Source organism: Microcaecilia unicolor, chromosome 4 (assembly GCF_901765095.1).
Source record: "Microcaecilia unicolor chromosome 4, aMicUni1.1, whole genome shotgun sequence".
In the NCBI taxonomy this organism is placed as follows: Eukaryota; Metazoa; Chordata; class Amphibia; order Gymnophiona; family Siphonopidae; genus Microcaecilia; species Microcaecilia unicolor.
The window spans coordinates 202,303,085-202,329,558 of NC_044034.1; the positions used below are offsets into that span (position 1 = coordinate 202,303,085).

Sequence of the window (26,474 nt, forward strand, 5' to 3'; positions counted from 1 at the left end):
CAGTTGGATATTGTGCGTTTACCGATGGCAACTCCCCTCCTCTTGGGATCAAAGGAGACAAACAACTGTCTAAAGGGCTTCATCCGCTCCATGTAAAAAGCCAATGCTCTCTTGCAGTCCAAAATGTGCAAGCTGCTTTCTCCAGGGTGGGCATGAGGACGGGGAAAAATGTTGGCAAGACAATCGATTGGTTCAGATGGAACTCAGACACCACCTTTACCAGAAACTTAGGGTGTGTGCGGAGGACTACTCTGTTGTGATGAAACTTAGTATAAGGAGCATCCATTACTAAGGACTGAAGCTCACAGACCCTATAAGCTGAAGTAACAGCCACCAAGTAAAATGACCTTCCAGGTCAAGTACTTCAGAAGGCAGGAATTCAGTGGCTCAAAAGGAGCTTTCATCAGCTGGGTGAGAACGACGTTGAGATCCCATGACACTGGTGGAAGTTTGACAGGGAGCTTTGACAAAAGCAAATCTCTCATGAAGCAAACAACTAAAGGCTGTCCAGAGATACGCTTACCTTCTACACGCTGATAAGCACTAATTGCACTAAGGTGAACCCTTACGGATATGGTCTTGAGAACAAACTCTGAGATGTGCAGAAGGTATTCAAAGCAGGGTCTGTGTAGGACAAGAAAGGGGATCTATGGCCTTACTGTCACACCAGACGGCAAACTTCCTCCATTTAAAAGAGTAACACTTCTTAGTGGAATCTTTTCTGGAAGCCAGCAAGACCTGGGAGACACCCTCCGAAAGACCTAAGGAAGCAAATTCTAGGCTCTTAACATCCAGGCCGTGAGAGCCAGAGACTGGAGGCTGGGATGTAGAAGCGACCCCTTGTTCTGTGTGATGAGGGTCGGGAAACACTCCAATCTCCATGGTGCTTCACAGGACAATTCCAGAAGTAGAGGAAAACAAATCTGACGTGGCCAGTAAGGTGTGATCAAGATCATGGTTCCACGGTCTTGCTCGACAAAGTCTTTCCCACTAGAGGTATGAGAGGATATGCATACAGAAGGCCTGTCCCCCAATGAAGGAGGAAGGCGTCCGACTGACATTTTGGGTGGGCCCAGAGCTAATATAGGTGGGCACTATGTATATAGGTATGAGTAGCGTTTCTTAGAATACTCCTAAATAATGCCTTAGAGTGCACTTGATGAAGGATTTCTAATAAACAGTCTGCCCAACAGCTGTCCAGTATCAACATAAACCACATACATACTAAGAGCCAATCAGGCATATTTTCAAAGCACTTAGCCTTCCAAAGTTCCATAGGTTTCTATGGAACTTTGGAAGGCTAAGTGCTTTGAAAATATGCCTATATGTAGCAAACCTTAACACCACCAATTCTGAACACACAAAAACCATTAACAGTACCTTTAAAAAGGCAGCTGTGAATATACACAACAGCAATACGAGTCCCATGGAAAAGTCAGACTGATATAGATCCCCACACAAACCACATGCCAGAAGAATCTCTCACTTTGGTCACATGCAGAACACAGACCAATCTTTGTCAATTACAGAAAAGAAGGACCAAAAATGTGAAAATTGTCCAGTAGCCCAGCATCAGCCCTGCCCTTCCCTACCACCCATCTCTCCCTGTAGCCCGACATCAGTCCTACCCTTCCCTTACTATCCCCCACTCCACCCATCACTGTAGCCCGGCATCAGCCCCACCCTTCCCTTCCCTACTCCCCTCATCCATCCCTATAGCCTGACATCAGCCTTACCCTTCCCTACCCCCCATCCATCCCCATAAGCCTGCATCAGCCCTTCCCCACATCCATCTCATACCTAGGCATCAGCCCCACTCTACCCCTACTCCTCCCTTGTAGCCTAGCGTCAGCCCTATCCTACCCCCTACCCATCCCCCCATAGTCTGGCATCTCCCCCAACCTGAAGCACACCACTGCAGAGCCCACCCTCACCCAGAAACCTGTCTACATTAAATATAAAGCTTTTTTATGTTAACTTGGGCACAGAAAAGAACATCCCCACCCAAAAACCCACCAACATAAAAAAAAGATATGCAGATTTTAAAAAAACAATTTTAACCTGGGCACTGAGTGCACTCCCACCCAGAAACCCACTAACAATAAAATTTATTGTTGGTGGGTTTATGGGTGGGGATGGACTCTAAACTGCCTAGGAGAAAAAAAGGTATATTTTTCCCTAGGCAGTTTAGAGTCCGTCCCCACTCATAAACCCACCAACAATAAAGCGAATGATACATACCTGTAGCAGGTGTTCTCCGAGGACAGCAAGCTGATTGTTCTCACGACTGGGTTGACTTCCACGGCAGCCCCCACCAACCGGAACAAAAACTTTGCGGGCGGTCCTGCACGCAGGGCACGCCCACCGCGCATGCGCGGCCGTCTTCCCGCCCGTGCGCGACCATTCCCGCTCAGTTGAATGACAAGCAAAAGAATGAGGAAAAACAGAACTCCAAAGGGGAGGAGGGAGGGTAGGTGAGAACAATCAGCCTGCTGTCCTCGGAGAACACCTGCTACAGGTATGTATCATTCGCTTTCTCCGAGGACAAGCAGGCTGCTTGTTCTCACGACTGGGGTATCCCTAGCTCTCAGGCTCACTCAAAACAAGAACCCAGGTCAATTGAACCTCACAACGGCGAGGGCATAACAGAAATTGACCTACGAAGAACAACTAACAGAGTGCAGCCTGAACAGAATAAAATCGGGTCCTGGAGGGTGGAGTTGGATTCAAACCCCAAACAGATTCTGCAGCACTGACTGCCCGAACTGACTGTCACGTCGGGTATCCTGCTGCAGGCAGTAATGTGATGTGAATGTGTGGACAGATGACCACGTCGCAGCCTTGCAAATCTCTTCAATAGTGGCTGACTTCAAGTGGGCCACTGACGCTGCCATGGCCCTAACATTATGAGCCGTGACATGACCCTCAAGAGCCAGCCCAGCCTGGGCGTAAGTGAAGGAAATGCAATCTGCTAGCCAATTGGAAATGGTGCGTTTCCCGACAGCGACCCCTTTCCTATTGGGGTCGAAAGAAACAATTGGGCGGACTGTCTGTGGGGCTGTGTCCGCTCCAGATAGAAGGCCAACGCTCGCTTGCAGTCCAATGTGTGCAACTGACGTTCAGCAGGGCGGGTATGTGGTCTGGGAAAGAATGTTGGCAAGACAATTGACTGGTTAAGATGGAACTCCGACACCACCTTTGGCAGGAACTTAGGGTGAGTGCGGAGTACTACTCTATTATGATGAAATTTGGTATAAGGAGCATGAGCTACCAGGGCTTGCAGCTCACTGACTCTACGAGCTGAAGTAACTGCCACCAAGAAAATGACCTTCCAGGTCAAGTACTTCAGATGGCAGGAATTCAGTGGCTCAAAAGGAGGTTTCATCAGCTGGGTGAGGACGACGTTGAGATCCCATGACACTGCAGGAAGCTTGACAGGGGGCCTTGACAAAAGCAAGCCTCTCATGAATCGAACGACTAAAGGCTCTCCAGAGATGGCTTTACCCTCTACACGATGATGGTAAGCACTAATCGCACTAAGGTGATTCCTTACTGAGTTGGTCTTGAGGCCACACTCTGATAAGTGCAGAAGGTATTCAAGCAGGTTCTGTGCAGGACAAGAGCGAGGTTCTAGGGCCTTGCTCTCACACCAAACGACAAACCTCCTCCACTTGAAAAAGTAACTCTTTTTAGTGGAATCCTTTCTAGAGGCAAGCAAGACATGGGAGACACCCTCAGACAAACCCAACGAAGCAAAATCTACGCCCTCAACATCCAGGCCGTGAGAGCCAGAGACTGAAGGTTGGGGTGCAGAAGCGCTCCATCGTTCTGCAAAATGAGAGAAAACACTCCAATCTCCACGGTTCTTCGGAGGACAACTCCAGAAGTAGAGGGAACCAGATCTGGCGGGGCCAAAAAGGCGCTATCAGAATCATGGTGCCGTGGTCTTGCTTGAGCTTCAGTAAGGTCTTCCCCACCAAAGGTATGGGAGGATAAGCATACAGGAGGGCCGGTCCCCCAATGGAGGAGAAAGGCGTCCGACGCTAGTCTGCCGTGTGCCTGTAGTCTGGAACAGAACAGAGGCAGCTTGTGGTTGAGAGGCGAAAAGGTCCACCGAGGGAGTGCCCCACTCTCGGAAGATCTTGTGTACCACTCTGGAATGGAGCGACCACTTGTGCGGTTGCATGACTCTGCTCAGTCTGTCGGCCAGACAGTTGTTTACGCCTTCCAGGTATGTGGCTTGGAGAAGCATGCCGAACTGGCAGGCCCAACGCCACATTCAGACGGCTTCCTGACACAGGGGGTGAGATCCGGTGCCCCCCTGCTTGTTGATGTAATACATTGCAACCTGATTGTCTGTCCGAATTTGGATGATTTGGTAGGACAGCCGATCTCTGAAGGCCTTCAGTGCGTTCCAGACCGCTCGGAGCTCCAGGAGGTTGATCTGCAGATCCTGTTCCTGGAGGGACCACAGTCCCTGGGTGTGGAGCCCATCGACATGAGCTCCCCACCACAGGCAAGATGCATCTGTTGTCAGCACCTTCGTGGGCTGCGGAATTTGGAATGGACGTCCCAGGGTCAAATTGGTCCGAAATATCCACCAGTGCAGCGAATTGCGGCAACTGAGGGACAGGCGGATGACATCTTCTAGATTCCCGGTGGCTTGGCACCACTGGGAAGCTAGGGTCCATTGAGCAGATCTCATGTGAAGACGAGCCATGGGAGTCACATGAACTGTAGAGGCCATATGACCCAGGAGTCTCAACATCTGCCGAGCTGTGACCTGCTGAGACTCTCTGGTCTGGGAAGCGAGGGACAGGAGGTTGTGGGCCCTCGCCTCGGGAAGAAAGGCCTGAGCCGTCTGTGAATTCAGCACAGCTCCCATGAATTCCAGAGATTGGACTGGTTGGAGATGGGACTTTGGGTAATTTATCACAAGCCCCAGCAGCTCCAGGAAGTGAATAGTGCACTGCATGGACCGGAGAGCCCCTGACTCTGAGGTGTTCTTGACCTGCCAATCGTCGAGATACGGGAACACGTGCACTCCCAGCTTGCGTAGATACGCCGCGACCACCACGAGGCACTTCTTGAACACCCGTGGGGCAGAGGCGAGCCCAAAGGGCAGCACACAATACTGAAAGTGCTGTGTCCCCAGGCGGAATCTGAGATACTGTCTGTGAGCTGGCAGTATCGGGATGTGAGTGTAAGCGTCCTTTAAATCCAGGGAACATAGCCAATCGTCTTTCTGAATTATTGGTAGAAGGGTGCCCAAGGAAAGCATCCTGAACTTCTCTTTGACCAGGTATTTGTTCAGGCCTCTCAGGTCTAGGAGGGGGCGCATCCCCCCTGTTTTCTTTTCCACAAGAAAGTACCTGGAATAGAATCCCTGCCCTTCCTGCCCTGGTGGCACAGGCTCGACCGCATTGGCGCTGAGAAGGGCGGAGAGTTCCTCTGCAAGTACCTGCCTGTGATGGGAGCTGAAGGATTGGGCTCCCGGTGGGCAATTTGGTGGAGTGGAGGCCAAATTCAGGGTGTATCCGCACCGCACTATTTGGAGAACCCACTGGTCGGAGGTTATCAGAGGCCACCTTTGGTGAAAAGCTTTCAACCTCCCCCCGATCAGCAGGTCGTCCGCTACGGACACTTTGATGGCGGCTATGTTCCCATGGATCCAGTCAAAAGCCCGTCCCCGGCTTTTGCTGTGGAGGCGCAGGGGGCTGCTTAGGCGCATGTTGTTGACGGGAACGAGCGCGCTGGGACTGTCCCTGTGCCTGAGGAGGCCTTCGGGCCGGCTGGGTGTACCTACGCTTGTTGTAGGCGTAGGGCGCAGCCTGCCTGGCCCGGGAAAAACGTCCACCTGCAGAGGTGGATGCTGAAGGCTCCCGGTGGGAGAGCTTGTCGAGGGTGGTTTTCCGCTGGACCTTCTCGCCAAAGATATTATCCCCCCGGCAAGGGACATCCACCAGTCATTGCTGGGTGCGGTTGTCCAGGTCAGAAGCATGCAGCCAGGAGAGTCTGCGCATCACTATACCTTGGGCCGCAGCTCGAGATGCCACATCACAGGTGTCATATATACCCCTGGACAGGAACTTTCTACATGCCTTCAGCTGCCTGACCACCTCCTGAAAAGGCCTGGTCTGCTCCGGAGGGAGTTTATCGACCAGGTCCGCCAGTTGCTTCACATTGTTCCGTATGTGAATGCTCGTGTAGAGCTGGTATGACTGGATGCGGGTCACGAGCATGAAAGATTGGTAGGCCTTCCTCCCAAACGAGTCCAGAGTGCGAGACTCCCGCCCCGGGGGCGCCGAGGCAGTATCCCTCGAACTCCATGCTCTCTTGAGAGCAGAGTCCATGACCGCCGAGTCACGAGGCAATTGAGGCCGCATCAACTCTGGGTCAGAGTGGATCCTGTATTGGGACTCCGCTTTCTTGGGGGTGGTGGGGTTAGATAATGGCTTCAGCCAGTTCCGAAGCAGTGTCTCTTTGAGGACACTGTGCAACGGTACCGTGGAAGACTCTCTAGGTGGTGATGGATAGTCGAGGACCTCGAGCATCTCAGCCCTCGGCTCATCCACAGAGACCACGGGGAAGGGAATGCATATAGACATATCCCTGACGAAGGAGGCAACTAGGAGAGGCTCTCAGGGGGCGAGAGCTTCCTCTCCGGTGAAGGAGTGGGGTCGGAGGGAAGGCCCTCAGACTCCTCTGAGGAGAAATATCTGGGGTCCTCCTCCTCCCCCACGAGGCCTCTTCCTCGGTGTCGGACATGAGCTCTTGCAGCTCAGACCTGAACCGGGCCCGTCTCGACTGCGAGGACCCATGTCCTCGATGATGGCGTCGAGCAGTGGACTCCCGTGCTGGCGGGGATGAAGCTCCCTCCATCGACGTCGACGGGGATTCCACCTGCGTGGCGGTCGACACCGGTACCGCAAGCGGCGTCGGTGTCGGAGGCCTCGGCATCGGGCTAGAGCACACCGGCGCCTCCATCAGCCCTTCCAGAATCCCCGGAAGGATGGCTCGGAGGCACTCGTCAAGGCCCGCTGTCAGGAAAGGCAGGGGAGCCGGTGCGGGTGCCGGATGCTGCTCGAGTCCAGGAGACGGTACCGAAGCACCCATGGACGGACGCAGCGACACCTCTTCGACCGAGGGGGAACGCTCCTCTCGGCACTGCCGCTTCCTCGGCGTCGAGTCGTCTCTGGAGGCGCCGGAACTAGTAGTCCCGTGAGCGACCGATGACTATGTTTCTTGGTCTTCTTTCGGTGCCCATCATCGGCGCTCGGTGGCAGAGATGAAGAGGAGGTAGAACCTCGAGGGATCGGGTCTGACAGGGTTCGGTCCCGATGGCCCTGGGTAGAGGGAGTGGCCGGGGCCGACTGCCCGCGTGGCCGTCGCCAGTGGTCTGGCGGGCCAATGGTACCTGTGCTCCTGGGGTCGATGCCATCGTCGGTGCCGATTTCGTCAACATCAGTACTGAAGATCCGGACGTCGAAGATCCGGCACAAGTTCCAAAAAGTTGGTCCCGACGAACTTGCCTCGCCACCTGTGTCCGCTTTTGCAAGCCGAGACACAAGGTGCATGTCTTGGTATTATGCTCCGGGCCAAGGCACTGGAGGCACCAAGCGTGGGTATCGGTTTGCGAGATCTGCCGGCCGCACCGACCACACTTTTTGAATCCACTCGGGACCTTCGAGGACATCGACGGAAAAATCGCGTCGGCGAAGTCAAAGTCGGCGATGGTGGCGGTGAAAAGCACACCCGGAAAAGTAACGACTGCGCAGCCACAAGGCCGCAATGAGGCGCCTCCGCGGCTAAGACGACGAGGGGACAAACCAACTTCTTCTTTTTTTTTTTTAAACACAGAAAATAAAGAAAAGAAGCGCAAACGCGCACAATAAAAGAAGAGAAAACTCGCGATCCGGTTTCCGGGGCTGACCAAGAGAGAGACGGTAAATACGTCTCTCTCCAGCGCGGAATCGAAAAAAACTGAGCGGGAACGGTCGCGCACGGGCGGGAAGACGGCCGCGCATGCGCGGTGGGCGTGCCCTGCGTGTGGGACCGCCCACAAAGTTTTTGTTCCGGTTGGTGGGGGCTGCCATGGACGTCAACCCAGTCGTGAGAACAAGCAACCTGCTTGTCCTCGGAGAAATACCCTTTTTCCCTCTTGGATATGAACAGCCCACCCCCACCACTACATTCACTGTACATGCTGAAAAATATTTATTTTACATGGGCAGCTGGTGGTGCATGTGCAGAGTCAGAGAGCTCTGCAGACTGTGCTCCATATGCTGGCTCCTGTTCCTGTTTGGGGCCATGGGGAGTGCTGAGGCCTGCTGACTGTAGGGCTAATCGGCTGACCCAGGCAGCAAGGGCCCAATGACGTCTTCTCCAGCAGTACAGCTACTGCTGGCACAGTGGAGGAAACACGGCAGCACATCTGGTAAGCACAGACGTTTGCACGTGGGGCCAGCCTGCACATTGCGGGTGCACTTTGGGGAGTAATGCAAGGCAGGCGCCCTGAGGCTGAGAGCGAGAACGACGACGGGAACGAGAGCAGCAGAGAACAGCGGCAAAAGGTAAAACACAGATACAGCAGGATCCTCGGGATCCTCCCAGATTCGATTTAAAAAACCTTTAAAAGTTCATTTTTTTCTTTGCCCAGTCATTTACATGTGGACATTTTACATATATCCTCCAAAATACAGCGGCGCAGTGAAACGCTAGAGCAGCTGACTTCCTGACCCCGACCCGCACTAGAAAACAGTGGTTACCGCAGGTAGAGGACTAGACTCTGGAGAGTTGCTGTATTTTCAGTTGGCTGGCTGCGGAAATGCACGTGGCTGAGGCAGGGCAGAACTGAAAGGCTGTGCACTCTCAGTGCAGCCTAACTGGCACCGGATTGGAGGAGCAGGACAAATTGGGTTCCGACACTAGTCTGTTGTGGGCCTGGAGCCTGGAACAGAACCGAGGAACCTTGTGATTGAGTTGAGTGGTGAAAAGATCCACCGAGAGGGTGCCCCATGCTTGGAAGATCTTGTGGGCTACGCCTATGTTCACAGACCACTCATTAGGTTGCATTACCCTGCTCAGCCTGTTGGCCAGGCTGTTGTTTATGCCTGCCAGATACGTGGGCTTGGAGAAACCTGCCATAACGGCGTGCCCAGAACCACATCTGGACGGCTTCCCGACACAAAGGGCGAGATCCAGTGACCCCCTGCTTGCTAGTGTAATACATTGCAACCTGATTATCTGTTTGAACTAAAATAATTTGGTTGGACAGTCGATCTCTGAAAGTCTTTAGAGCGTTTCAGATCGCTCTGAGCTCCAAAAGGTTGATCTGAAGACCTGTTTCCTGGAGGGACCAAGCTCCTTGCATGTGGAGCCCATCTACATGAGTCCCCACCCCAAGATTGATACATCAGTCATCAGCACTTTTTATGGCTGAAGAATTTGAATTCGAAGTCCCAAGGTCAGATTGGACCGAACTGTCCACCAATAAAGAGAGTGTACCAGCTCAGGGGACACTTGGTTAACATCTTCTAGACTCCCCGTGGCTTGATACCACTGAGAAGCCAGGGTCCATTGAGCAGATCTCATGTGAAGACGTGCCATGGGTGTAACATACACTGTGGAAGCCATGTGGCCCAACAACCTCTCACAGCTCCAGAGGGCCAATGTGCCTCTACTGGAAACCAAGAGCTGTGCCAGGGGACCCCTGCAAAGGGCCCCCCCCAGCCCAAGAAACTGTCAACCGTAGACCCCACTTCCCAAGGCAGGAGCAGGGAGGGCCTCCCTAGGGTCAATGACTGGTGAAGCCACAACCACCTCAGGTCTGTCTGACTGCCAGGGGCAAAGAAGCAAGAGGCTGTAACCCTCTGAAATCGGAGACCAGGAGCTGAACAGGACCCTATAAATTGGCCGCATCCGAGGGTAAGGTACCACTTCCAGGGCCGCTGTCACAGAACCAAGGAGCTGCACAAAATCCCAGGCTGGAAGCTGGGAACGAAGCAGAAGCGAAGAATCTAATGCGCTAACTTAAAGCGCCATCTCTCTGTGAGAAACACTCAAGCTCACAGGGAATCGAAAAGAACACTTAGATGCTCCAAGTCAGTGTGCTGGCGCCAGCCGCCCCTACTGAAATCGAACACCCAAACCAGAAAATAAATAACAAAACAGGAGGCGAACCATTGTTGAAGGAGCCTCTACACAGGTTTGGGAAGAGGAGGCTCGGATTAGCCAGCTGTCCAAGTGCAGGAGGAAATGAAACCTCCGTCTCTGCAGAAAGACCGCTACACGCACGACCTAGGAAACGGTCCCCGGGCCCGTAAGGAGACCAAATGTTTGGGACCGGAATTGGAAAAGAACTGCAGAAGGAGCCCCAAGAGGGGAAGGTAATTACGCCTCCTTGGTCTCAAGAGCAGAGACAACTCTCTTTCTGAACAGACGGGAGACAGACCGCAGGGTCACCATCCAAAAATGGACACCAGTTGACCCCTAGAGATCCCAATTGGGTTGCACTGCTCCCATCTTCCTGGGAACCTCAAAATAGGAGTGGAACCGACCAGACCACACTCGGCGGGCCAGTAGCACCCCAACTGAGCTTCTGCTCTGATCTCCAAGAGGCCCCCCGACAAGGAGACTGTAAGAGCTACTGGAGGGGAGAACTCCAACTGGAAGCCATCACCAAGAATAACCAGCGCCAGAGCTGAGGAAAAGGTAAACAACACATCCCGAAAGGCTTGAAGCGGCCCCCTGTAGGCCCAGAGGGACCATCCAGCCTGGCTATATTGGGATTGCCGGGAGACAGCAGCCCTGCCAGCTCTCCGTCCCCCGGAAGGAAGATTGTCGGGCCTGAAATGGAGCCCTCTGGCCTAAGGTCTGACGACCAGACCTACACAAGGAGCTGTCATGAAACATGGCACTTGCTGAGCCCACAAGGCAAGCAGACGAACAAAGAACATCTTCTGGAGGATGCTGGGGCCTGCTCACCCAGCTCCTAAACCAAATTGCTGAGGTCATTCCCAAAAAATGTGTCTCAAAAGGGTAACCTGACCACGCAGGCCTTTGAAGTGGCAACGGCCACCCACACCCAGAACTGACACCTCACGGAGAGCGTCAAAGACATGCCTGTGGCTGAAAAACTGACATATACAGTGCCCATCAGGCAGGATAAGCCCACCTCTATCCAGGCAGCCTGGGAATGCCCTGGGAAAAAGGACTGCCGATGTCACTGCAAACAGGCCTGTGCCACCAAAGGGCTACAAATAGAATCCTGCAGCTCCAAAGCAGTCACCTCAAGGTGTACTGGAAAGCCCAATTCGGCTTCCTATCTAGCAGATCCCTCAAGGCAAGGCCGCCAACCACCAGGAGGGTAGTACTCTAGGTGACTGCAGACACCGAGTCCAACTTAGGTAAGGGAACATCTCCTCCTTCTGGCACCAGAGAAAAAGGACGGGCCATGGTCCTCCGAACCTGTAGGCCTGTGTCAGACGCACACCACCTTGCAGCAAGCAGGAACCGAATGTCCAGATGAATGGAGAAATACCCTGGACGGTCCGCTGAGGCTCTTTATAAGGCTAGCCGCCTGACTACCTTCCAGAAACTCCCCAAGGGAGTGCTGCAAGTGCCTCTGAAATCAGGGGGCCGCCTCCTAGAAGCCCAACTGCTTCTCCAAGGGGCAGCAGCTGCGATCCCCTGGGAACAGGCAGGGAGATCCCCATCTCCTCTCTCACCCCGGAGCTGCCAGGCCTGCTGAAAAGGCTCCTAGCATCAGCCAAAGGCCCGGAGGAGTAGACGAAGGGTTGGCCCTGACCCAGGGCCCCCCGAAGGGACACCCACCTACACAGCTGCCTGCGCAGGGGCTTCACTTCTGCCGAAAAAACAAAATGGCCGCCATCCCTGCCTCCTTCTGAGGCGAACAAGGCCCTGCACTGGGGATCAGAGCCAAAAAAAACCCCACACTGCTGTGACCGAAGGCACCGTGTATGTGCGAGCCGTGAATCACCTCCTCCACTTGTGAACTGGAATGCACACCGTGCAGCGGCCCAAGGAGGAACACTGCTCAATGCAAGATGGGCAGCAGGTCACACACTAAGCGGGGGTTGCCATGGCCAGAGACTGCCGCTGCGTGGGAAAACATGTGGCGCACCGCACTACACGTATAAGTGAGAGTGGGATGTTTGACCACGGAAATTCAAATCCTGGAGACAGCTGTGTCGAGTCTTTTCATCAATAAACAAGCTTTTTAAGATTCTTGTCTCCAGGATTTGAATTTCCGTGGTCAAACATCCCACTCTCAGTCAGGGGCGTAGCTACGGGTGGGCCTGGGTGGGCCCAGGCCCACCCAATCACAGCACAGGCCCGCCCACTCTGACCTGCCAATCGGTGCCTGTCTTTTCAGCAGCTCACTCTGTTTCCTCATCTGGCTCTCCCTGAGTCAATCGGCACTGAGGCAAAAAACGGCTCGAGTTTCCCTCCTGTCTCGTGGCTCTAATGCTGTCCGACAGGCCCTACCTCCTGGCTACAACGCTGTGTGACCAGCCTGACTTCCACCTACCTGCCTACTGTCTCCCTGCTGAGTTTATCTGCACTGATGACATCTAACTACGGGAGAGATCTGAGGCGATTGAACAGCCTGCAACTGAGCTGCGATTGAATCAGCCTAACAGTCTCCTGTCTCCCTGCTGAGTTTATCTTCAGGCTCAGGGAAAGGATGGGGTGATTGGAGATGAATAGCTTCAGTAATTCAGATCCTCGGGGCGGCGTCAGGCAGGGGGAGGGGGCTGGGAGACCTGTTCTGGTATGGGGCTATAATCTGCTGTCATCAAGGCTGCTCCTGCAGGCTGATAGCAAGCCTGTCCCACTCTCACAAATGTCTGCTCCCTGCAGCTCAGTCACACAGAGCCTGCCCCTCCTCCACAGCTGGTGCACACACAGCCTGCCCCCCTGCGGCCCACCGGATGTCTCCCCTGAGGCCCATGAACACTGATCTTTCAGGGCTCGGGTTCCCCCCCCCTACCAGGCAGACAGAGTGACTGAGCAGTGAACTCCTAGAACCTGGAATCCCAGGTGCACACGTATTGGGGGCAATAGATCTCTATAGGAAGCTCAAGACCAGGTAACAAAAATGTTTTAATTTGTGTAATACCAGGTTTAAACAAAAATGTTGTGTATTTAATGTTGGTGGGTTTCTGGGTGGGGGTGGGCTCTGTAGTGCCAAGGACGTTAAAAAAAGTGTTCATATATAAAACTTTTTTTTTTAAACTTGGGCACTGCAGAGACCACCCCCTACCGAGAAACCCACCAACATTAAATATAAATGTTGGTGGGTTTTATATTTAATGCTGGTGTGCATCAGGGTTGGGGGGAGGGGAGATGGCTACAGGGATGATTGGGGGGGGGGGAAGGGTAGGGCTGATGCTGGGCTACAGAGAGGGATGGGGGTAGGTAAGGGCAAGGCTGATTCTGAGCTACAGGCCAATTTCAAAATTTTGGTCCTCTATTCTCAATTGATGAGGGTTAATCTGTGTTCTGCATGTGACCCAGGTGAGAGATTCTGCTTGCATATGGTTTGAATGGGATCTGTATCAGTCTGACTTGTCTGTTTTGTTCCAATGGAACACATTGCTGTTGTGTATATTCACTGCTGCCTTTTTAAAGGTGCTGTTATTGGTATTTGTGTGTTCAGAACTGGTGGTATTAAGGTTTGCAACATAGGTTCCAAGTATGTATGTGGTTTATGTTGATGCAGGACAACTGCTGGGCAGACTGTTTATTAAAAATCTGTCATCAAGTGCACTCTAAGGCATTATTTAGAAGTGTCCCAAGAAACACTACTCACACCCATTTACATAGTGCCCACCCATATTAGCTCTGGGCCCACCCAAAATGTTAGGTCTGGCTACGCCACTGCTCTCACTTATACTTGTGTTTTCCCGTGGGGAGTTCGAGTTCTCCGCTTGGCTGCGGATTCTTCTGAACATGCACCGCACTACACACCCGCTTTTTTTTTTTTTTTTTTTAACCGGAGCACAGCACAAACAAGCAAAAATATGTTTTGTTTTTTACATTTAGGTAGATTAGGCAGTTTTCTGTCTTCGGAGGAATCACAGTCTGTATCTGCCAAAGACCTCAAGGAGCAGTTGTGAGATTTCAACCAGGCTCCCCTGGTTCTCACTCCACTGATCTAATCATTAAACTGCTCCTCCATGGTTTTTTTTTTTTTTTTTGTAGCACTGACACACAGTGCTCCCATCGATGTCCCAAGGCCTGCCAGACTCACTGTGTTGCCTGCGACTCGTCATCTTCTGAGCAGACTGGTTGCTGAGCAGGCTCTCAACACAGAGGGAAAACAGGGAAAAGGCGCAGAACACCCCAGGGGGAAGGCACGACAGGGACCCTGCAACACCAAGTATGTCTGCTCAACTGCTCACTCTGCTCAACTGGGAACCAGTTGACCAACTGGAACAGGAGCAAGGCCTCAGAACCAGAGACAGAGGAAGTCTGTCCATCCACCTGCTGGAGATAGAAGATACTGAGGAGCTGAGCTGCTAGCAGGGAGCAATGTAGTGGATCTCCACCTGCTGGTCGATGGACATAACTACCCACTGGTTCTGGAATAGTGGGAATGAACATAATGGAATAACTCTGTTGTGATTAAACTATATAAAGCTCACAGGGAGCCAAGACCTGATTGCTCACTCATCCTTCCTGCCAAAGTGGCCACTACTAGAAACAACTTTCAAAGTGATAACATTTTTTACAAACCTCCAAATTCAATCTGGAAGAATGTTTCTCCAGCTACACTCTGCTCTACATAGGAACCTCTGAGATGGGCAAATTGCCATAAGAAAATCCAGACCTTGCACTAAAAGTGTACAGTTCTTAGTTCATAATGGGAGAATAGATTCTAGCTTGTCCAGAACAGCAAACCAGGTATCAGCCTTCTCATTCACAAACAAGAAATTCTGGATCTAGGTACGTACTGCTAAACAATTGAGGGGGTGGGGGGAAGAGGAGGGAGTAATAGTAGTTTGGAGGTTCTTTCTGGTCTAAGGGTGCCTTGATGCAGGAGATTGCAGGACCTGAGCACTTCCCAAGTTAAAATGGAACAATGTTTTACTTCAAAGTTAGGCTATTATTAAGAATAAAATTGCAGAGCATATACAAAAACATGGACTGATGAGACAAAGTCAGCACGGATTTAGTGAAGGGAAGTCTTGCCTCACCAATCTAATGCATTTTTTTGAGGGGGTAAGCAAACATGTGGACAATGGGGAGCCGGTTGATATTGTATATCTGGATTTTCAGAAGGCGTTTGACAAAGTGCCGCACGAAAGACTCCTGAAGAAATTGCAGAGTCATGGAATCGGAGGTAGGGTATTATTATGGATTAAGAACTGGTTGAAAGATAGGAAGCAGAGAGTAGGATTGCGTGGCCAGTATTCTCAGTGGAGGAGGGTAGTTAGTGGGGTCCCGCAGGGGTCTGTGCTGGGTCCGTTGCTTTTTAATGTATTTATAAATGACCTAGAGATGGGAATAACTAGTGAGGTAATTAAATTCGCCGATGACACAAAATTATTCAGGGTCGTCAAGTCGCAGGAGGAATGTGAACGATTACAGGAGGACCTTGCGAGACTGGGAGAATGGGCGTGCAAGTGGCAGATGAAGTTCAATGTTGACAAGTGCAAAGTGATGCATGTGGGTAAGAGGAACCCGAATTATAGCTACGTCTTGCAAGGTTCCGCGTTAGGAGTTACGGATCAAGAAAGGGATCTGGGTGTCGTCGTCGATGATACGCTGAAACCTTCTGCTCAGTGTGCTGCTGCGGCTAGGAAAGCGAATAGAATGTTGGGTGTTATTAAGAAGGGTATGGAGTCCAGGTGTGCGGATGTTATAATGCCGTTGTATCGCCCATGGTGCGACCGCACCTGGAGTATTGTGTTCAGTACTGGTCTCCGTATCTCAAAAAAGATATAGTAGAATTGGAAAAGGTACAGCGAAGGGCGACGAAAATGATAGTGGGGATGGGACGACTTTCCTATGAAGAGAGGCTGAGAAGGCTAGGGCTTTTCAGCTTGGAGAAGAGACGGCTGAGGGGAGATATGATAGAAGTGTATAAAATAATGAGTGGAATGGATCGGGTGGATGTGAAGCGACTGTTCACGCTATCCAAAAATACTAGGACTAGAGGGCATGAGTTGAAGCTACAGTGTGGTAAATTTAAAACGAATCGGAGAAAATTTTTCTTCACCCAACGTGTAATTAGACTCTGGAATTCATTTCCGGAGAACGTGGTACGGGCGGTTAGCTTGACGGAGTTTAAAAAGGGGTTAGATAGATTCCTAAAGGACAAGTCCATAGACCGCTATTAAATGGACTGGAAAAATTCCTCATTTTTAGGTACAACTTGTCTGGAATGTTTTTACGTTTGGGGAGCGTGCCAGGTGCCCTTGACCTGGATTGGCCACTGTCGGTGACAGGATGCTGGGCTAGATGGACCTTTGGTCTTTCCCAGTATGGCACTACTTATGTACTTATGTACTTATGTACTTATGTACTTTTCCTTTTGTATATCACTGCATCAGAAGTAAAATAAATCTGCACTAAAAAAAAAAAAAAAAAAAAAAAGTTAAAAACCCAGTATAGATTTGTAAAGAACTCATAACATCAGCCTGATAGGCTAACTTGGCTATACTTGCCAGATAAAAGCAAAAAGGAAGTGGAAGAGATCTTGTGTGGCTAACAGCTGGTAAATATCTTTACCTCACCCATTTCTATTCTTCTATCACCTTCTCCCACTACTCCAACCAGAGTTACACCTAATCACACTGACCACCCTTCAACATCTTCTGTCCTTCTGTGACTGTTCTCTTGTGCTTGACTGCTTAAATATTTTAAATTTAAATGCTTTACTTTTTGTCTATTAGATTGTAAGCTCTTTGAGCAGGGACTGTCTTTCTTCTGTGTTTGTACAGCGCTGCGTACACTTTGTAGCGCTCTAGAAATGTTAAATAGTAGTAGTAGTAGAAGAATTCAAGAAAGGCCAACCTGGTAGCCTCCTTATTTACTGGTACGTTATTACTAAATTAGCTGGACACACACAGGCTTCCTATAAACTACTCCATCAAGTATACAGTGGTGGAAATAAGTATTTGATCCCTTGCTGATTTTGTAAGTTTGCCCACTGACAAAGACATGAGCAGCCCATAATTGAAGGGTAGGTTATTGGTAACAGTGAGAGATAGCACATCACAAATTAAATCCGGAAAATCACATTGTGGAAAGTATATGAATTTATTTGCATTCTGCAGAGGGAAATAAGTATTTGATCCCCCACCAACCAGTAAGAGATCTGGCCCCTACAGACCAGGTAGATGCTCCAAATCAACTCGTTACCTGCATGACAGACAGCTGTCGGCAATGGTCACCTGTATGAAAGACACCTGTCCACAGACTCAGTGAATCAGTCAGACTCTAACCTCTACAAAATGGGCAAGAGCAAGGAGCTGTCTAAGGATGTCAGGGACAAGATCATACACCTGCACAAGGCTGGAATGGGCTACAAAACCATCAGTAAGACGCTGGGCGAGAAGGAGACAACTGTTGGTGCCATAGTAAGAAAATGGAAGAAGTACAAAATGACTGTCAATCGACAAAGATCTGGGGCTCCACGCAAAATCTCACCTCGTGGGGTATCCTTGATCATGAGGAAGGTTAGAAATCAGCTTACAACTACAAGGGGGGAACTTGTCAATGATCTCAAGGCAGCTGGGACCACTGTCACCACGAAAACCATTGGTAACACATTACGACATAACGGATTGCAATCCTGCAGTGCCCGCAAGGTCCCCCTGCTCCGGAAGGCACATGTGACGGCCCGTCTGAAGTTTGCCAGTGAACACCTGGATGATGCCGAGAGTGATTGGGAGAAGGTGCTGTGGTCAGATGAGACAAAAATTGAGCTCTTTGGCATGAACTCAACTCGCCGTGTTTGGAGGAAGAGAAATGCTGCCTATGACCCAAAGAACACCGTCCCCACTGTCAAGCATGGAGGTGGAAATGTTATGTTTTGGGGGTGTTTCTCTGCTAAGGGCACAGGACTACTTCACCGCATCAATGGGAGAATGGATGGGGCCATGTACCGTACAATTCTGAGTGACAACCTCCTTCCCTCCGCCAGGGCCTTAAAAATGGGTCGTGGCTGGGTCTTCCAGCACGACAATGACCCAAAACATACAGCCAAGGCAACAAAGGAGTGGCTCAGGAAGAAGCACATTAGGGTCATGGAGTGGCCTAGCCAGTCACCAGACCTTAATCCCATTGAAAACTTATGGAGGGAGCTGAAGCTGCGAGTTGCCAAGCGACAGCCCAGAACTCTTAATGATTTAGAGATGATCTGCAAAGAGGAGTGGACCAAAATTCCTCCTGACATGTGTGCAAACCTCATCATCAACTACAGAAGACGTCTGACCGCTGTGCTTGCCAACAAGGGTTTTGCCACCAAGTATTAGGTCTTGTTTGCCAGAGGGATTAAATACTCATTTCCCTCTGCAGAATGCAAATAAATTCATATACTTTCCACAATGTGATTTTCCGGATTTAATTTGTGATGTGCTATCTCTCACTGTTACCAATAACCTACCCTTCAATTATGGGCTGCTCATGTCTTTGTCAGTGGGCAAACTTACAAAATCAGCAAGGGATCAAATACTTATTTCCCCCACTGTATATATTCATATGTAGTACAATAAATGTAGGTGAAGTGATACAATAAATGTGACAATTCAGTGTTTTGTAACAGAATGTTTGTCCAAAATTAAGTACTTGGTTCAGTTACCTGGGTGAGGTCTTGAAAATGGTCCATCTTTAGCTTGTGTGACTCCAAAGCATAAGAAAACCAAAATACTGGCAATAATGCCTCTGAAAATGAAAACACACTCTCAGTATGGGTTAAGCTTTTCTCTTTCAAAAGGAAAATTACTAGAATAAAATTTCCCTATTACAGCTTTTTCCAGGGTCACATTTCTTGCAACATACATAAATAAACCTTGAACCAACACAATCTATTTCCTAATTTTCTATGGTAGGATCCAGCAAAACAGTATTTTTTTTAGGGGGGAGGGGAAGAGAAAAGATTGATCAAGAATGACACACAAAACAAGCTTTACACAGTGGGAAAGAAAGGGTACTAGCAATAGTAGATAACAGGGGAGGGAGGAGTCAGGGACAGAAGGAAAAGGAGGCAGGGACAGAAGGAAAAGGGTAAGTTGAAAGGATTTTGGATTTAGTTGGAAGCTCATAGTGAGAGAGTTATATTCAGGTAGGTAGTGTAGCATAGGTATTTTCTTCTCCCTAAGCGGGCTTACTCTAAGTGTGTATCTGAAAGACTTGTTCAAGATAACAAGGAGCGGCAGTAAATGTGAACCAGGCTTCCTTCATTCTCAGCACGTCCTAACCATTAGACTACCCCTCCACTCCCAAACCAATCATGAACAGCATAAAGCCTAAGGCAGTGCATGCAAATTTCTCCCATGAATAGTCATTGTGGATATCCTCAAAACTTGACTGATTGGGAAGTCCCCAAAGACAGGTTTGGGAACCTCTACCTTACAGGAATAAAGGCCTTGCTGGAAAACCATGTACTGTCCCATGACATCACTTTCTGAACAAATACTTCTCTGTAGCTTCTTAAGCAAAACTCAACTTTCATCCTAGGTCAGGTGAACAGGTATCTCCAAACAGCAACTTATTATTAATCTGCCCAAAGAATGAAGACCCACACCAGAAGGTAAACCCAGAACACAACACAAAAGTAAGTACTACCACAGAATATATATACATATAAAAGACATTTGTTATCTCACCATCATGAGTGTTTCTAAGCAGTGTCACAAACATCTTCCCTTAAGTTAGCATATGAAATTGGTAGGATTCAACATCAGTTACGCAGGCAATAAGATAAATATTAAAGGATTTCAATGCACAGTCACAGACTAATTTTGATGTATTACTTGAACTTGTGCCCATCTGTAAGAGAACTATGTAGACTGGTTAAGGGGGAAAGTGATTAAAGATCCAGATCTCATGTGCCAAGTATTCCTGGAAGAATTCAGAATACAAAATAAAGCTTTTACACATTCTATTTACCAATAATATGCAAGTGAATCATCGTGATTAAATCAAACTCAGAAGGATTTTTTTTTTTAAGATGGAAGGTCAAAGTGTGCCATAACTATGGCTCTGGTATCAAGGGTTTTAATTTGGAATGTAGAGCAAGAAAATAATTCCAAAGCTACAGGCAGTACCAACATTTTTCCATTAGCACAACAGTACCAATGGTGCTATTTGGGAAAGAAAAAAAGTTAGTGCTGCTCAGTTCAGAACTCCTCTCAGACTCCATAGGCCAAATTAATAAGTCACGTACAACACTGTCATTTTTTTTTCTCATTTAAATGGGAAGATCTTGGTGTCTCTCGTGGCCACTAACTTACTAGGTGGTGGCACCATTCAGAAGGCAAACCTAAGTAGAAAGGGAGGCAGAAGGAGCATTTTCTAGATACTTAACATTTGTGAAGTACTAAACAGTTCACAATCAGACAAAAAGCTCTCAACTGAAACTGGTAAATTGGTTCCACGAATCCCCTGCTGCCTTAGGTTTTCCTGCCTCTTTCACTAAATGAGAGACCAAGGGGCTCATTTTCAAAGCACTTCAACTTACAAAGTTACATACAGGGGCATTTTCGATATGATGTCTTAAGTCTGACTTTGGACGTTTTGCACAAAACGTCCAAAATCCAAATAGGAAATTCAAAAAAGAAAACGTTTTTATCTTTTTTTTTTTTTTTTCCAAAAACACTGTTTTTAACAAAGGTTTGTGCTGTGGACATTGTTTTTTTGGTCCATTTTTGACCCCCCCCCCCCCCCCCCCCCCCGAAAAAGTGCAAAACACAGATTCATGCCATTGGGATGTAGAAGCCACCAGCATTTTTAGAAGACTGGTCCCCCAGACATCCCAGGAGAGCAAAGGGGCACCCTATAGGACATTTCTGTGCACTTCATAAAAATGCTCCCAGGTGCCTACCTCTCCTTTCCTCCCTTATCTTGTCCCCCGAGTCCTCTAAAACCTATCCCAAACATATACTACAATAGCCCTTATGGGTGAAGGGGGCACCTATATGTGGTTACAGTAGGGTTTTGATGACTTTGGTAGGAGTCACAGTTTCCACTACAAGTGTAATAGGTACAAGGAGACTGGAGTCCCGCATTCCATAGTGTACTGTACTAACCACTCCAGGGACCTGTATGCTGCTCTAATAGACACAAATTTACATCTGAGGCTGTCAAAGGCTGGTAAGTCATATTTTTATCTACACATTTTGGACATCACCTCTGATTCCCTCCTGTTGTCATCTGGTCATTTAGGGCCCCTTTTCGTGCCTTATTCATTCTGAAAAAAAGTCTAGACCAAAACATCTTAGTTTTAGCCCTGTATGGTTTGGTTTTGTTCTATTATGACTGTAAAATGTCCAAGTGTTAGGCACGCCCTAATCCCACCTTCAAAACACCCAACATGCCCTCTTGTGATTTGGACACACTGCAGATGATTGCACAGAACATCTGCAAAATAGATTTTGAAAATAGTGATTTGGACAATTTAAGAAAAATGTTCAAACTAGGCTATGAGACACCTTTTTGGACATTTTTCTAGTGATCCAAGTAATTGATACTTTTAAATATCTGGGTGTTTTATCAACTTTTACTGACCAGGTTAATGCAGTGATTAACCATGGTTATATGATACTACGCAAATTACAAGCGGGTTGTGGTTGTGTGGATGAGAAAGCTTTTTGGATTTTGCTACACGCATTAGTTATGGAACACTTAGATTATGCTAATTCTGTATTGGTAGGCTTTTCTGTTTTTTTGTTAAAGAAACTTCAAACACTTAAAAAAAAATATGGTAATTCGAGTATTAGGAAAGGCAGTTAAGACTGATCATGTTACTCCACTTTATATGTATCACTGGTTACCTGTCCAATACAGAATTAAATTAAAAATATTAGCGTTTAGGGCCGCACATTGCTTTAAATTTTTAATCGCATGATTAATCGCATTAAAGTGCCCCCTCACATTTCCTCCTGTACAATGCAATACATAGATGTAAATTCTCAAAACTGAAATATTTCAATTATTAAACCACAAATAAAATAATTTCTCACCTTTGTTGTCTGGTGATTTGTTTTTTCAAATGTTATTATATATGTTCCATACACAAGCAAAATATTAGCATACAAAAATGAAATTTACATGAGAAATAAATCCATTCCACTAGCCCTCATCATGGGGAAAGAACGTAATAAAGAATTTTATAATCAATAATTTAAAAAAAAAAAAAAAAAAAGGGGAGTAATATGTGCACCTATTCAGTATCCCCCCATTTTAGGATACTATTAAACCTGAATGATCCACAATTGAATTAGGTCTTGAAACACATACCAATTCCCCTGCCAAAGCGATTATACACTTACATGGGAATTTAAGGAAAAACGTAGCATTAAATGACAAAACCCTTGATTTCGAGCCTAAGTCACACGACAAACATCGGCAAAAAAACAAATTGTATTTTAGACCCACCAAAAAAGAATACCTTTCTTTTTAAAATAAGATTAAGACCAAAGTTTTATCTTTAACTGTAGAGAAAGTTTTGGTGGCCCTAGTTGAAATATTGTCCACAGAATCAAGAAAACCAGTTAGATCTAGGCTTGGCTGAGCTGGAACTTCAGCAGCCTGTAAATTAGAGCCACCACTCAAGGATTTAACAGAAACATAATAATCACAAGTTCCTAACATTCTCCAACATTTCAATTTTTAAATGAATAATATCCTTAATAGCAGTAGAGGAGTCAGCCTGCAGAGCAGAAACTTGAGGTTCCATTTTTTTTAATCATCTTTATTTGGAGTTATCATTACAAAGAAGAAAACACTGTCCATAACAATAGACAAACCAGCAAAAATTGTTAGTCATTGTATCTCTCATACCACATCACCATTGTTTATACCTAACAGATGCCGATATCCAGCACTTAGTCAAAACATGTGAGACCTCCATCACATTTTTCATGTATACCCCCCCCCCCCATCCCTCCACCTCCCCCAACCCAAACAGAAAGGCATATTAAACATAAGAGGAAACTAAATGAGGGGTAGAAATGAACCTTAAATAAATAAATAAATACATCAGGTCAAACACACTAGTTTGTACATATTACTTTTTAAGCCCACAGACATTAGCATACAAAATTATCACTTACTACTTTAGAAAACCCAATCACCCTACTCCCTTATGCATTCAAGAGCAGACTGTGCTCTTTGTGTGGAAGCATAGTTCAATAAGGTTCCCAAACATCCTGGAAACGTTTCCAGTGAGATTCAGGTCTGTTGTCCACTAACTTACGCTCAATGAGTGCCATATCAAACAACAGTGACCGCCACATTGTGACCTGAGGTACTCTGTGTAGTCGCCATTGGACAAGAATGGCCTTCCCAGCCAAAAGTAGCAACTTTGCCAAAAATAGGCGCTGTGCTTTGGACTCCACCTGCAATTGTGTCCCACCCTGGAATAAAAAGCCCACAGGATGCAGCGGAATCGTCCTACTTATACATCTGAACAAAAAACTCCTCACCCCTTCCCAAAAAACCCGAGTCCTTTCGCATGTCCAGAACATGTGGCCTAGTATAGCCTCATCTTGCCCGCATTTGGGACATCTACCTGATTCTGCAAATCGGGCTTTAAAAGCCCTCCAAGGGGCAATATAGGTACTTAATAAAAATTTATATTCCTGTTCTCTATGAAGCATATTTATAGATGTTTTGGCAATATTAAGAAAAATTTGAAGCACTGCAACAGAAACACTGTTCTTCAATTCCCCAGACCACGCCTCCGCAACCTTCTGAAGAGATAAATCAGGTTGAACCTCACAAAGAGCTTTTACATATTGGCAGAAGCGAGGCTGCTCCCTGTCTTCCTGTTGAGCAAAAGAAGCCCCAAGATATGACACAGGCAGGGAGGAGATATAATACCGTATCTGCAAAAACAAAGATATCAGAGTCCACCAGCTCATATCTCTCTCTCAATGTAGGGAATGGAAGCACTTTACCCTCCGCATCTAGCAGATCCCCTACCCACTGTATCTCCCTCCCCCTCTCTTCCCCAAAAATTCCTCCACTCCCCATGCCAGGAGGAAAGTCAGGATTCCCCTTCAGAAACGGGAACACATATCTGTAACCCCGCAAAGTGCCCTCCAAAAGTCCCTCATATACCTCCAGAACACGTCTCCCATACGCCTCAACCAGGCGCGCCGCTCAAGCATGCAACATGCATGACGCAGACATAGGGTGCAGAAACACAACCTCCACCTCCCAGGGCGTAAACCCCGATGCACCCAATAGCCAATCCCTGTGTCGCATTCCGAAGCCTAAATGATACTTTCTCAGGTCCAGAAGCCCCATCCCTCCCTCCGACCCAGGGATCATAAGTGTAGATAAGGGAATCCTAGTCCTCTTACCCTTCCACAGGAATATCCGTAGCGCCTTATACAATTTCCGCATATCCACCTCTCTTAACCACAAAGGCAGTGTCTGTAACTGATATAACCATATGGGCACTATAAGCATATTATACAGGAAGATTCTGCCCGACAGGGATAAAGGCAACCCTGACCATAACCGCAGGCAATCCACAGATTTCTGCAAAAGTGGAGACACATTTAACTCATACAGCTTACTCATATCCGCAGGTATAGAAGTACCTAAATACTTTATGGAGCCTGCCGCCTCTCTCAATGGAAAGGCAGCCCCCAAAGCATCAACCTGCAAATTGATCTGTAACGCCTCAGATTTCGATACGTTCAACTTAAGCTCAGAGAATTGCCCAAAGTCTGCAAACATCTGTAACACCAGAGGCAGAGTTCGCCCCGGTTCTGCCACAAGCAGCATTATATCGTTTGCAAAAGCCATACACTTTAGTGGAGCACACGTCCTTGATACTTCAGTCCCCAGTATATGCTTATTACCTCGAAGCTGTACCAGCAAAGGATCCAGAAAAAGAATATACAGCAGAGGCGAAAGCTGGCAGCCCTGTCTTGTTCCCCTCCCCAGAGGGAACACCGCAGATGATACTAACACAGCCGCTGATGGGTTTGTATACAGAGTTCGTATTGCCTGGAGAAAAAAACCCTCTATACTATATCGGCCCAGTAACGAAAATAGAAAAGACCATTCCACCCTATCAAAAGCTTTTTCAGAGTCGAAACTGACAGCCAAAGCAGGGGTGTCCAATTGAGCACATCACTCCAGCCCCCAAATCAAACGCCGTACATTTCTTCCAGCATGTCGTCCCTTCACAAACCCCACTTGGTCCGATCCCACAAGCTTGGGTATCACCATGGCTAGTCTTTCAGCTAAGACTTTCGCTAACAATTTAAGATCTACATTTAGGAGAAAGATAGGCCTGTAGGACCCTGGCTGTAATGCGTCCTTCCCTGGCTTAGATAGGACCGTAATCAAGACTTGGTTGGACCATTGGGGAAAAGACCCCCTCTGTATGGCCATGTCAAAATAGGCTCCCAGGAGACCCACCACTCCCGTATTTAAGATTTTATAAAATTCTCCACTGAACCCATCAGGCCCAATTTGGTTTTTTCCTCGTCCGTTAAACACACAACTGCACATTTATGTAGGAAAGATTCAATTTTCTACTGCTGCCCGCTACCCTCTGCCCCATACAGAGAGCTATAGAATTGGACAAAGAGTGTCTCTAGCTTCCCTTGCTCAGTCACGGTCTGACCTTGCGGATCTCAAAGCGCCGCTATGGCTGTTGGCCCAATCCAGCTTTTTGTAAAATTCGCCAAAAGCTTACCAGGTTTATTGCCAAATCTAAAAAGACGAAACAGAAAATATTTTTCTTAGCCTGTTCCTGGAAAAGATTATTTAAAGCCGCCTGCGCTTGTTCTAAAGAGTGCCTACATGCCACAGTTGGATGTGTCAGCATCTGCCGCTTTAACATTCTAATTCTCCTTTCTAAGTCAATCATACGACTGGCTTGTTGCTTTTTCTGCTTGATAAAGGATATAATATCTCCTCTAATCACTGCTTTTCCTGCATCCCACGTCAGAATCGGATCTGAAACATGCTCTTTATTATTAAGAAATTCCTCCCACTTTTGAATGAGATAACGTCTGAAGGCTTGGTTTGTGTAAAGATGCGCCGGAAATCTCCAGCTCCCTCTTTTCCCCACCCAGGGACCTCCCAGATCTATTATAGAGATAGGTGAGTGATCTGAATCACTAAGGGTCCAATGTCCGCCTTCTCTATCTTATGGAACAAGTCTTTAGAGACAAAGATATAGTCTATTCGGGACTGTGTTGCATGGGCCTTGGAGACATGCGTAAAATCTCTTGTTCTCCAGGGATTGCCGA

General features: G+C 48.0%; 2 protein-coding genes across 2 annotated transcripts in view; one reads left to right on the forward strand and one right to left on the reverse strand.

Annotated features, from left to right (window-relative positions):
• Window positions 1-26,474, reverse strand: part of PTDSS2 (phosphatidylserine synthase 2) — a 322,237-nt gene that overhangs the window by 181,988 nt on the left and 113,775 nt on the right. Inside the window, exon 3 of the mRNA XM_030201130.1 lies at window positions 18,836-18,918. Within this exon, the coding sequence (XP_030056990.1) occupies window positions 18,836-18,918 (83 nt within the window). The remainder of the gene's footprint in view (window positions 1-18,835; window positions 18,919-26,474) is intronic.
• SYT12 (synaptotagmin 12) overlaps window positions 19,251-26,474 on the forward strand; it is a 421,655-nt gene continuing 414,431 nt past the window's right edge. Inside the window, exons 1-2 of the mRNA XM_030201131.1 lie at window positions 19,251-19,260; window positions 19,714-19,810. The gene's annotated coding sequence lies outside the window, so the exon portion shown is untranslated. The remainder of the gene's footprint in view (window positions 19,261-19,713; window positions 19,811-26,474) is intronic.